We start from the raw sequence: 13067 nt of genomic DNA, 5'->3' as shown, positions 1-13067 counted from the left end.
CATACAAGTGATTTCTTAGTTTTTTATTAATAAATTTACCAAAAAAATTCAAAAAACTTTATTCTATGTTGTCATTATGGGGTGTTGTGAGTAGAATTTTGAGGGGAAAAAATGAATTTACTCTATGTACTCCACATAACAAAATGTGGAAAACGCGAAGTGCTGTGAATACTTTCCAGATGCACCGTAGGTATTTTATACAATCACACAAACAATTCATCAAGAGACACTAATAATGTGTGGCAATGAGATCTACATATAAAAAACAATCTAAACAGATAATCAACTTGAATCCGTTTAGTGAAGTTGACATACCCTACGGTCAAATTATCTACAAATGAGGGTGAGAAGCAATTGGCATTTGTCATTTGATGGGCATTCTGGGGGCGTAGCCAGCTCGTCATTACTTGGCGCTAACATGCATAATGTTTAATGGTAAATTACAAAGACTGGAAAAGTGAATACTGTCATTATGAGTTTTTCCTTTATACTCGACTGCTGAACAAAACCAAAATTTACTTGATTTGTTTCAGTCACTGTGAATTTCTAGTATCCCTAGTTAGCATGCTAATATTTCCTTAAGATGTTTTGTAAAACCTTCAGAGGTGTTTATAAGCTTTGCTTCTGCTCACCCCTTTTTGGTCACACATGTCACTGTGGAATTGTCTTGTGTATCAGTTTTTGTTATTGTCGAGTTTGTGTACCAAAATAAATAAATTCAAATTCAAAATTTGGTTACAAAAACAGCTATTTTAGATTTAGAAGTGTTAATTTCTTGCTAATGTTAACAAAATACATGAGAAAAATGCTAAACATGTTGGATTTATGCAGAAATACAGCTGTTTCTCAGCAGTTTCTGCCATCTTGTGTTTTTTTTTTTTTTAGCAAGCAAACTGGCGTCACGCTACATTTTTACTCAGATTGGCAATCACCATGTTGCGTCGCTCAGCATTTCACTTGTAGCTAATGTGACTGTAAGGTTATTCAGTGTGCAACTCATGCATACATCACTTGACAGTTCTGCACTACATTGGTTCAATAAACTCACAATAATGTCCCCATAGCGATGTTCAGCTTTCTGGAGCCCCTTCACTGTCACACGTTCTGCACATGTTGTCATCAGCCTGGATTTAGCGGGTGAAGTAATGGACTATGGCTTTGTTGTGGATTCCCCTCACCAGTTTACTGTATTTCATAAAAATAAGTCTTCCCACCACTTTGCACAGCACAATATTTTGGACAATTTTATCTGCTGTGGAACATTAACGATGAAATGAAAGTTTGCAGAGAATGTCTGGTGGAGTACAACACTGATGATTCACTCAGTGTTCTAAAAGGATTTGTTTGTCAGTTTTTCACAGGACTTCACTGGTTTTCTTTTTCCAGATACTCCAAACTGGGAGCATCTAACCTCTGTTCGTGGTTGCGATTCTTTGTGAATTCCTTTAACATATCCATTACCTCTCCTTGGTAAACATCAGGTGTGGGCTGCATTTCTGTTCAGAAAAAAATAAAATAAAATAAATCATTATATATAGAAAACAAGAGGATAATATTTCACTATTGAAACTTTGCTGGAAATGTTCACATAATGTGAATATTGGTAAGAGGTTTGAATCCCAATTCCTCAAAAGAGGAAAAGGCTACAAAAATATATGGGTGTCAGAGATGTGTCCCCCTGGTGGTCACAATTACATGCACCCAATGTCAAAACCAGGATATCATGCAACATGTTTCAGAGATGTGTCCCATGGTGAGCATAAAAACACACCCTATATCAAACCTGTCAGAGTGTCAAACCTGTCATCTAAGTAATGTAAACTTGTGCACCAAGTTTCATATTTTTTCTCAAGATACTGCATACACATCGATAAACAGAGACAGGTTTAAAAAAAAAAAAAAGTGCGTGCAGGACAATATGCCCCCACCACGATTTTGTATGCAGGTCTGACTTTACTAATTCTCATGTCATGACTTAAACAAGAAAACATTCAATCATTTTAATTAAAAAATTATGAAATAATTGGTCAAATTTTGGTTTATTTTTAAACAGTAATTCTGCACACTGGTGTTTACCTTTGCTTTGTCATCCATTATGTATGCAACAACAGTCGGACATAATTACCTCAAATTAGAGAGAAAATAAATATAACAACATGGGAATTCATTCTTGGGCAAATGAATGAGCTCCCGGGATGAAAGCCAAAACAAAAAAGCAGAGGGGAGGAAAAAAAATTAACTGGATTGACCTTAATTTGCAAGCAATTGTCATTTCATTAATTCAGAAAGAGGAGTAATTAATGATTGCCAGTTAAACCAACAGGCTTTAAATGAAAATTACATGAATGTTTTTTGTTGGGTACAGTTGTTATTACTGTACCACATCAGAACAACATATTAGTCGTGGGGGGGGGGGGGGGGGGGTTTGTTTTTGTTTTGTTTTTTAACTATACAAACCAGAAATGTTTTCTGTCATTAAATATCTTTTAATAACACTATACATTTCTTTCAATTTATGCGTCTTTATTTCTGAATCTGTCTACTTCCACCTCATCATCTAAGATAAATGTACAGTACTGCATAAAACATTTAAGCACATTAGAATTTTTATGACATAATGCAGAATCGCCCCAAATAGGCGAGTCATCAGAAAACCTCATTTGACAAGATTTAAAAAAAGAAGGCAGTACTCTCTCCGTTAACATTATGGAGGGAAAAAAAGGATAAAAGAGAAGGCTACAAAATATAGACCCGAATGAGGAAAAAGGAAGTGAATGGCTTGAAAAGGAACATGATAATGTTCACAAGGCACACTACAACTTCTGCTGGTGAACTTTTTCAATAGCCCATGGTGAAATGTCCAAAATTATAATTTTTCCAAAATTTCTAAAAATGATGCCCTTTAAACTCACAGTGAAAAATAATCTCTAAATCTAAAAGCCAAAATGATAGTGTAAATAAGTATGAGCACCCTTTATTATAACAACACATAAAGACCATCACTTTTACATCCAGTCTTCTTCAGACAAGTCAGGAAAGGGATACATGAACATTTCCAAGACACAGATTATGTCTTGGACTTAAATTACATTAAAAATAATTTGAAAAATATTTGCACTGGCATTAATTTTTTTCTATATTTTAAATTATTTTATACTGATTTAAGTTAACTAGGAGTTCTGTAAATCCAAAAAGAGAAATTTAAGTTTTGCACTGACAAAATAAGTTGTTGAATGATATTTTTTCCATGTATTCCTACCACTCAAATCATGAATCTGCTCAAATTAAGCTTTGCGTGTCTTAGTTTATAAGGTTATTATAGATACATCTAGTAAATGTTTAAAAAAACCATTGCATTTCCTTATGATTATGCTATGGAATGGACAGGACTTAAAACACCCCACCCCTAAACAACGCAATTAGTGTGGAAAACTGAAAATAAAAAAAAAAAATCAGATTTTCAGCCGGTTTGGCCAGACAAAGGCCACACCAAATTTCAGCTCTACTGATTTTGGACATTATGTTTAAAGTGACAACTAGAAAAATGGGTGTGGTTACAGTCCAGGGGTCATATCAAGGTCAAATTGAAAATGGGCAAAATACATCAGATATGTTTTTGGTTTTGATGATTGCTACCCATGTAGCAAAATTTCAGCTCAACTGCTGCACAAATTGCTGGCAAATGGCTTTATATGAGATTTTCAAGATGGCCACCATAACGGCCATATTTGAAATCAAACTGGACCACATCACACAAACTATGGTGTCCTTATGGGTAGGAACATGCACACCAAAGTTTCAGCTTCATTGGTCCAGCAGTTCGGGAGAAGATGTTTACACAAACAGTTGATGGACAGATGACCCACGGTCCAGGTGAGCTAATAATTAATTAAGTTGCAATAATCTGTCATTTAAGTTTTGAATAAAGAAACAAAATTTTACAACCATAGCACATCCCAAGGTTTAGTCATTAGGCAACATTTGTACAAAGTCGGTCTTTCAGAAGTGCAGTATAATTGCGCTAAATCTATCAAACTTATTCTGTTCTCTAATACTGTTACGATATTTTTAATACATTTTAATTATATTACTTTTCATTTTATTGTTTCACGGCAGCATGATGGATTAGTAGTTACCACTGTTGGCTCACAGCAATTGTTTCATTTTCTGTAATGTATAAACCTATTTAGTTGGGAAGAAAATAGATCCTGTTTGAAGAAAGAGGTGGATGGAGGAACAAACCAGGGAAATGTAAATGCATTATGAAAAATGTCTTTTTTGCATAGTTAGCACTCCCAATAAAGTTTTTAAGTTTTGTTTCAGACCATGGTGGCTGATGACCTATGCAAGGGGAGTGTCATACAGGAGTGATTCTCGAGGGATTTAATAGGGCAGCGCAGTCTCATCTGAACCCTTGCGTGATAGCACAGGATTTGACCACATATGGGGACAACCGGCACCAACACAGCAGAGAATCACCAGGTGGAGTGTGGGAGGTTCAGCACAAGCATTCAGCCCGGCTTGGTAAACTTAAAAACATATTCTCCGTCATTTAGCTCGTCTGGCTGCTGTGGCGCTCTGATCGTGTCCTCTTTTATGATGAAATAATGCTGAATTTATGTGGAAATGATTGTTGTACAAAAGCTTCAGATATCTGTCGCTGAGATAAATGATGACTGGAGTGCAGTTTTAAGCAGAAATGAGGTGATAATCGGTGAACCGTGGCTGACGCACAGAAATGATGAAGGGTTTTTTAAGGGGGACTGTTCGGTCAGCGATCCTGGTTTAAAATGGTTTGTGCTGATACTCCCACACTCTGTCTGGGTATTAGTCTCTCCCTACAAAGAGCACCAATTCTAATGAAAAATGGTGTACAGTTTTGTTTTCAGATGCAAACAGTCACAAAAGGTGCAGTTTTTTTCAGTTCCCAGTGGAGAAAGGAAGACGGGGCAAATGGGAGAGGTCGTTAGCCTACACAGCTAACCAGAGTGGCTGTATTCTTTCGCCTGCACAACCGCCTCGACATTTTTAAACTCTGGGTCATAAACAAACCGCAACACATGTTCACTTTCCACTGCATCATCACTTTTTCTTTGCATTTTCACTTTGTTTGCATGTAATTTGCCCAAAAACTCAGAGAAAGTGCTGTGTTTCTGGATGTAGAAAAATTGCATCCTATGTGTCATATTTTACCCCTTTAATACCTGCCCCCAAACAAGACTGTGGTGCCCAATTGTTCAAGTGTCTTGAAAACGACATCATCTTTTAGAAGTCGCTAGCACCACATAGCTCAATACTAGCAGGTTAACATTACCATACACTGTGTGCCTCATTTCTGTGCATTTTATCACAAATATCTGTGATAATACAGCCTGTTGTGCAGTTAATTGTCCTCATAGATCATGTGAGAAATGTGTGCACCAGTATTTCCAATGAGTGAAATTTTCATGTCATGTTAGCGCTATTAGTGTGTTAACAGGTATTGTAGCTTTCATGACATTAGCTCCACTACACACTAACCATGGTGAGGAAATAATCCGGTCATAATTTTTAATATTCCACCCAAGCCATCCATCACGAAAACCACCACCCAGTCCACACAAATATACTTTAATAAAATGCCAAATATGAACAGTTATCCTGTTAGCTTTGTTCAGTAACTCCGAGATGGGGCATGTTCAAATCACCTGACTGCACCAATTTAGCAATTTGTAACCACGCCACAGCTGCCTTTTGTATTAAACAGTGTAGAACAACTGTGAATATTCTTTTAAATGTGCAATAAAATATATTTAAATATGCACAAAAGGAGCCCAGTGACCAATGCCATCAGCACACAAAATGTGGTGCAGACAGGATCAAAACTGTAGATTTCTATTAGCATCACACAAGCACACTTTTTTTTTTTGCCTGTTATGAAATCAGAGGCAATAAATCTGTAAAGAAACACCATTATTAGGTTTAAAAAGCAGGAATTATCACCTGTTGCCCAGTAGTAGATGTCCCAGTCATTGCTTGGTTCGTTAATCAGTCGGTCATACTGCTGCAGCTGGGCCTCACTCATTGTGTTCAAGTATTTCTTTGCAAAAAGACTACAAAAGATGGGAAATTCATGTGAGCCAGTGTGTTTAATGCATACAGAAAGCCACAAGTACTAATTATCTGAACCACAGATAAACACTGGGAGCGGATAAATCTTACAAAAAAGAAGAGAATTTGCTGCAGTGTTTGTTAACTTTCACTGTGTAATGAATATGTCCAGGGCCAAACAACAGCATTTTCAGCCACCCTGCTGGCACACGGTGCAAATGGACAGATGCAATGTGGCGAGAAATGACATCAATAAGGCAGAAGGATTAAGGGAGAAGTTACAACCTGAGCAGTATGCAGTTTTCCAACATGCCCCTCTTACGACTCTCATAGAGCAGTCGGCGCCTCTTGATGTTAATGGGCTCATCTAGTTTTTCTTCCCAAGGGGGCAGAGGGATCTCGATCAGGTCACCCCTGGTGTCATCCGGAGCATCACCACGGTAACCATGAGATGATATCAGCCCTGTCACTGCTGGTTTCCTTGCTGCCTGGCATGCCCCAAACACCAGCTGCCATCAACACACACACACACACACACACACACACACACACACACACACACACACACACACACACACACACACACACACACACACACACACACACACACACACACACACACACACAGACTTCAAGAAAGCCTCATACTAATATTCTCACAATATCAAATTACTCAAAAATGTAGTGAGCTAGTTTAGTAACAATATCTGACACAAAAACAAATTAAATTTAAAAGATTGCTTTATGACTATAGAACTAATAAATCTGTTTTCAGGTCACCTAACAATTTTGAAATTTGGGTCAATTAATCAGTGATGTCAACCTGGGAGTTATAAACTGTAAAAATAAATCTGAGAAGCAAAATGTACTAAATGGTAAAGCACATATTTTAAAATTATTTATGCAAAATTGTAGGAGTAGAACTAGGACACTCAGCATAATGCTGACTGAACGTCATAGTTGTTAAAAACATATTCATTATCATTATTATGACTAGCAGTAGTAGCAGCATGTGCAAAATGTCTTCAAAATATCTTCAGTGGATTTCTACTCTGGGTTGTGGGGCTATTCTTATCCATCGCCCCACTGCCTAAGACAATGTCACAGCCAGTCACAGTCTGTGAGCATGGAAAAAAAAACAACATCCACACACTGATAAACTTGCTTACTTATGTGTAAAGTGCTATGGTAAGAAGTTTTCATTATGCACCATCTAAGAGAAATGCACGTGTTGCATATTTGAAGAAAAGGAGGGACATTTTTTTTTTTTTTTTAAGTTTTCACCCTGCGGGGCACTACATATTATTTTTGCATAGACACTGTGCTCTGAAACAGCAAATGCACACAATAAAGGGGCACAGAGCACTACTCCAGAAGCACCATCGCTTGCCAGTGTTGAGTGGACAAGAGTTACTGTTACTGTTAGTATGACATATTCTCAACAAATTCTATCTTTTAAGAAATGCTACTGAGTGCACAGTCCATCAGTGGGTTTGTAAATATGTGACAACATGTAATTTCCTTTGTTGTCCTATGACGAATTGTCCAGAGATGTAAACATGAGAAATACGGTCATCCATATAGTCAAATTCTATGACAACAATGTGAAGAAAATCAAGAATTTGACCACTTCAACTACAAATGTGCACGCCTGATTCAGACAAACTAATAAAGTGCAACTATTGTCCTAAAAGCTTTTGTATATTGTCTCAATCAAACAATCATTAATATCAAACCCTGCTCAAGATCATGGCTGCTAACTCAGTTTGGAGGCAATATGGACTAAACACAGTGGAAGGGTTGTGTGTCAATATATTTGTAAAATATTATATATGTAAATATATGTAAAATATTTCAGTTTTGTGCAAAAGTGATTAAATGTTAAGGCCACACAGAATATGTTAGGGTGCCAAAGAATCACAAAGAATTAAACGTGAATCTGTGTCATGTTAGGTGAGGATGATTGATTGATTTTTATTTGTATAGAATGTAATCATGCATAAAATAATAAAAAATGTATTAACTAAACACATAAATACATAAAATACAGGGTAACACAAAAAGAAAAAAAATGCTTGTTTCCATTGTGGCCCAACATGTTGCACTCTGGACTGAACTAGATGGCACAATTAGCCGTTTTCCTTCTTCTTCTTCGTCTTTTGGCTGTTCCCGTTAGGGGTCGCCACAGCAGATCAATCATTTCCATCTCACCCTGTCCTCTGTATCTTCCTCTGTCACACCAACCACCTGCATATCCTCCCTCAGCACATCCATAAACCTCCTCTTTGGCCTCCCTCTTCTCCTCCTGCCTGGTGGCTCCATCCTCAGCATCCTGCTCCCTATATATCCTGGGTCCCTCCTCTGCACATGTCCAAACCACCTCAATCTCGCCTCTCTGACTTTGTCTCCAAACCGTCCCACCTGAGCTGTCCCTCTGATATGTTCATTCCTAATCTTGTCCATTCTTGTCACTCCCAAAGAGAATCTCAACATCTTCAGCTCTGCCACCTCCAGCTCTGCCTCCTATCTTTTTGTTAGTGCCACCGTCTCTAAGCCGTACAACATAGCTGGTCTCACTACTGTCTTGTAGACTTTCCCCTTCACTCTTGCTGATATTCTAACCTTTTTCCTGTCTCTTTTTAATTTTTGTTGTTGTTGTTGTTGTTTTTACTATGGCATGGTGTGTAACTAGGTGAGACCTTTCAGGCAGTTGCATACTGCTGAAACTGTTGTGTTTAATGGATGATCTGTCTAAATGGGGCACCAATAGTCGCCCCTGTCTAGGTCCCTTCCAGCTAACACCAGCTATCATTCCAGTTTGGCAGATTAGTGCAGCAGATAATTGAAAAAAATCCTTCAAATGGTGATGCAAGCACCAAATTTGGCACAAATACACCTTAGACATTACCCTTTTGAAAAGGCAAGGTCTCCAGGCATCAACACAGTCAAAACTATTTCATTTATTAATCCTATTAGCTCAACCAATAATTTGCAAATAATTTATCAAAATTGGAGCAACTATAACTTTTGACCCCTGTACAAACTGAAATTGACCTTTCTCACCATTTTTGCTATTTTTTATCCCATAACTCCATAACATTCAGTCATAGATTGTCTAAACTATACCTTTCTGAAACCTTTATGATCAGACAAATAATGTGGAATGCCTTTCAATATGATTGGAGCATTTATAAATTTTGATCCCTGTGTAATTCTTCAATTGACCCCTACTTGGCCACCTATTGATATTTCATGTGGACACTCTGCTTTTTCAAAAGCATGAGTATTTGTGCCAAATTTTGTGCTTGCATCACCATTTGCAGGATTCCTCTGTAAATATTCACTTATCTGCTGCACTAGATAGGTGGATTTAGTAATTGTGGAGCAAATAATTTTCCACAGGTCCTGTTGATAATCTTTTCCCCTCTCTCTAATAAGAATACCTTTTGAAAATTGCATTATATGTCAGAAGTCCTATGGAAAAGTTTATCCGTATCTAAAGCAATCAATCAAGAGACACAAGGGTTATTACTGCTGCGTGGATTAAAAATAATAATGAAGAAGCTGCAGATGATTAAACAGAAAACACTACTAATAATTATCATGTAGTGTAGCGCATACCCTCAGACTTGACCATGCAATCATCTTTTTGGATAAGACACTGCCATTCTTGTAATTCTTATTGGAATGGTATACTAATTTAAAATAATAATAAATCAACCAACACTACAGAAAAGTTATCCACAAGCTGAAAAAGCCACACGACCGTTTAACATATAATTCTCTCCAAAGGTTAACGATAAGTAACTCACTCTTCTCGCTAAAAGCGACGACAACATAGTAAATGTCTGGTTTTAATCTGGTGCTCGTTAAAGATGTTTCTTCATCAAAGTCACACTAACGACGTCACCGCAAACAGGAAGCAACTTCGTCTTCTTCGTCTTCAGTAAGTGTTCTGGCAGGCTGAAAATTGAAAAGCGTAATACTGCCCTCTGGAGGACAAGGGACACCTGTTTGTGCCTTACGTCCAGCCCAGTTGACTGAAGCAGTTGTATAGAGCTATTATTATTGCAGCAAAAATTATTCTAATTGTTCGCCAATGTGTGTGGAGAGTTGTGTAACTAAATCTCAGTCCATATGTGTGAAGTCGGATTTATCAATGTGTAAAAGAATCTGTAAATGCATATTAAAATGTGCAAATGTGCAACAAACCTAAATGTCACTGACTCACATGATCAATAACTACTGTATTCACATCCATATGTTTGCGCTTCATGTACTCTGTGTTTATTTCTTCCTATCTCTATATGTGTATACATGTCTGAGCATGTTGGATGAATGTCAAGATTTTTCTAAAAATAAGTGTATTTGTGTGTCTCTTTGTATCTCAATGTCAACCATGTCTTAACAAATATACGCTTTCTCTGTTAAAACTATGTAAGAGTGAGTAGACATCTTTGTACATCCCACCTTCAAACACAGCCTCATACGACCAGCCATGAGAAATCTACTTAAGCTCCTAATTTTCTATAAGAATACAACCTTCCTACGGGCACTGTACTAGTGTGTAAAAAAAATATTTTAAAATATGTGGTCTGGTTTACCAGACTCACTGTAGCAAATATGCAAATACATGTACAGATTTGCATGTCTGTCTACTTGAGGTTTCTTCTTACACTCAAAAAACACAGAGGGAGTTTTCCTTTACACTGGCATCACTGTGTTTGCTCATGGATTGGGCAAGGTCTAGAATCTGAATCCTACTTGTGTACAGCACCTTGATATGATTTTGTGGCCCAGTCGCACGGCACTTAACGAAGGGCAACAAGAACGAATGAAACAAGAAATCTGGACTTTCGTTGATTTTCGTTAGCATCATTTAACCTTCACTCAGCTTTATTCCTGCAGCTGGCGCGTCGTCAAGATTTTTAAACTGTTGAAAAATTTGAACGAACGACAACGAAAACCTCAACTCGTCCGTGTTTCGTTTTGCTGTTGTTCTTGATGTTTTTTAATTGTTTGCTTAGTTTTTGTAACGTTATTGTTTAGTCTGACTTCGTTCGACCAGCTGAATGTTTTCACACAGTGCAGGCGCTGGTTTGTGAGCACTGCTGCTGTTGCTGCGTTCATGTACCGGCGGAAATTACAGGGCAAACTCAGCCTGCTTGCTTGGATTTTTTTATCTGGGTGGGGGGTCAGCTTCAATGGGCTCAGGCACCTTATATAGGGAAGAATTAATATTTTGTGTGGATACAATTAATTATTTTGCCACAAGCAACTGCTGAATTTGAAACAACAAAAACACTGGGTAATTTCCAATGGTACTTGAACGCAGTGGCAGCAGTGGCAGCAACAGCAGCAGCAGCTCCTGTGTGCGCTTATTATTTTTTTATTAAATATAACAATATGAGTGTAGAAATGACAATCCAGCCCTTATGTATATGTGGCAACGGGTAGATAATTCAAATGGTTATATCAAGAGCTGTTCTGGAGGCAGAATTCATGTTGTGGATCAGCTGCAGCTGGTGAAATAACTGCACATGGGGAGTCAATGCGCGTTCACACGGAGTGATCAATTTACTTCTTTGATGTATTCAGTCATCTTTACACTTATATTTATTGCCTGTTTTGACATTTTTCTGTTATAAATCAATATATATAGCTTAGTAATGTAATACAGTGATACAGCAGTGACCACGGCACACCAGAGGTTTTTTTTTTTTTTTAATTGAAGCAAGATGTAGTGCTCTGCATGTCATCAGATAGTGAAGATTCTGATGATGAGGAAATGACCCCTCTTTTGTTCTGGACGAGAAACCAAAGCAGGTGGTCCACCGATGTGCACACAGATCTCCACAGCTTCTGTTTGCAGTTTTTCCAGGACTCAGTCGCTATGAGCTCCGTCCCAGCGCCGAGTCCTGGAACGCAGAGATGCAGACACACACTGCTCCAGCTGTGGCTCCAGGCGCATTTCGTTTAAAACATCAAGATCATTAGCTTCGGTTTTGTTGAGTTCATCTTTCGTCCCTTTTGCGCTCTTGCTTCACAGGCTATTTGGTGATAAAGCTCTTTCGTCCACCTTTTCCCAATGAATTGTGACTTTTTTTTTCCCTTTGTTCAGGAATTGTCATGTGCTGTGTGACTGGGCCATTACATTGAGTTGCGTCATGGGCATCCGGCATAAAACTTGTGACAAATCACCATGCAAATCCACCTTGGATCTGCTGTGACCTCCCCAAGTAAAACAAAGGAGTAGCCGAAGAGACATACAATAAGGATTTTGAGCTTTACTCACTTTTTTAAACACACTGCTATTATTTTGAACACAACTGTATTTCAAAAAGTAAACCCTAACTCTAACCTTATCCTGATATTTCAGAGTTTGAGTACAATCGAACACAGCATAATCACCCAGTGGTGAGCAGTGCTAGCCAGAGGCTAACAGGCTAAGTGGCTAGCTGTACAGTTGGTTGTTTTAAAAAGTTTATTCCGTTTAGTTAAGGAAAACGTGGCCATATTGAAGTGGCCCGTGCTACCGGACACTGCTGATGATGTTTTTGCCTTTTCAGTGGCAAGATCCAGTTTACTTCTTCTTGCTGCTGTGATTTTTGCATTCTAAAAATATTGCAGTGATTAAATTCATTTATGTCCTGAGCATCTTGAAATTTTACTGTATGATCAAATAATTTGCAAGGTTCCCATGCAGCTGCGATTCATCTTTAGACCCTTGTTCATCAACACTAGAAGCACGTATTGTCTTCCACAAATGGCAAGCAGATCTGTAGTTGGCAATAAATTTGCCCTACTGAGGTTTCAAATCCTAACATAAGATAAGATAAGACTTTACTGATCTCACAGTGGAGAAATTCACGTTACGTCAGCTCTTAAGAAAAACACACAAGATGGGTGCGAGTAGAGGAAAATGTGCATCAAACAGCGTGTGCAAGGATAAGCAATAATAATAATACTTGTAACAA

General features: G+C 37.9%; 1 protein-coding gene across 1 annotated transcript; it reads right to left on the bottom strand.

Annotated features, from left to right (window-relative positions):
• Positions 1-482: 482 nt before the first annotated feature.
• On the bottom strand, positions 483-10017 carry sdhaf2 (succinate dehydrogenase complex assembly factor 2). Its single transcript, XM_034191414.1, has 4 exons — positions 9903-10017; positions 6376-6599; positions 5983-6092; positions 483-1496 (listed from the first exon to the last, which is right to left on the bottom strand). The coding sequence occupies exons 1-4, from the start codon at positions 9927-9929 to the stop codon at positions 1366-1368; spliced, it is 492 nt and encodes a 163-aa protein (XP_034047305.1). The 5' UTR covers positions 9930-10017; the 3' UTR covers positions 483-1365.
• Between the last annotated feature and the right edge of the window lie 3050 nt (positions 10018-13067).

Source organism: Thalassophryne amazonica, chromosome 2, assembly GCF_902500255.1.
Source record: "Thalassophryne amazonica chromosome 2, fThaAma1.1, whole genome shotgun sequence".
Lineage (NCBI taxonomy): Eukaryota > Metazoa > Chordata > Actinopteri > Batrachoidiformes > Batrachoididae > Thalassophryne > Thalassophryne amazonica.
Note: the sequence above shows the minus strand (reverse complement) of the source record. Positions and strands in the feature narration are given on the sequence as shown.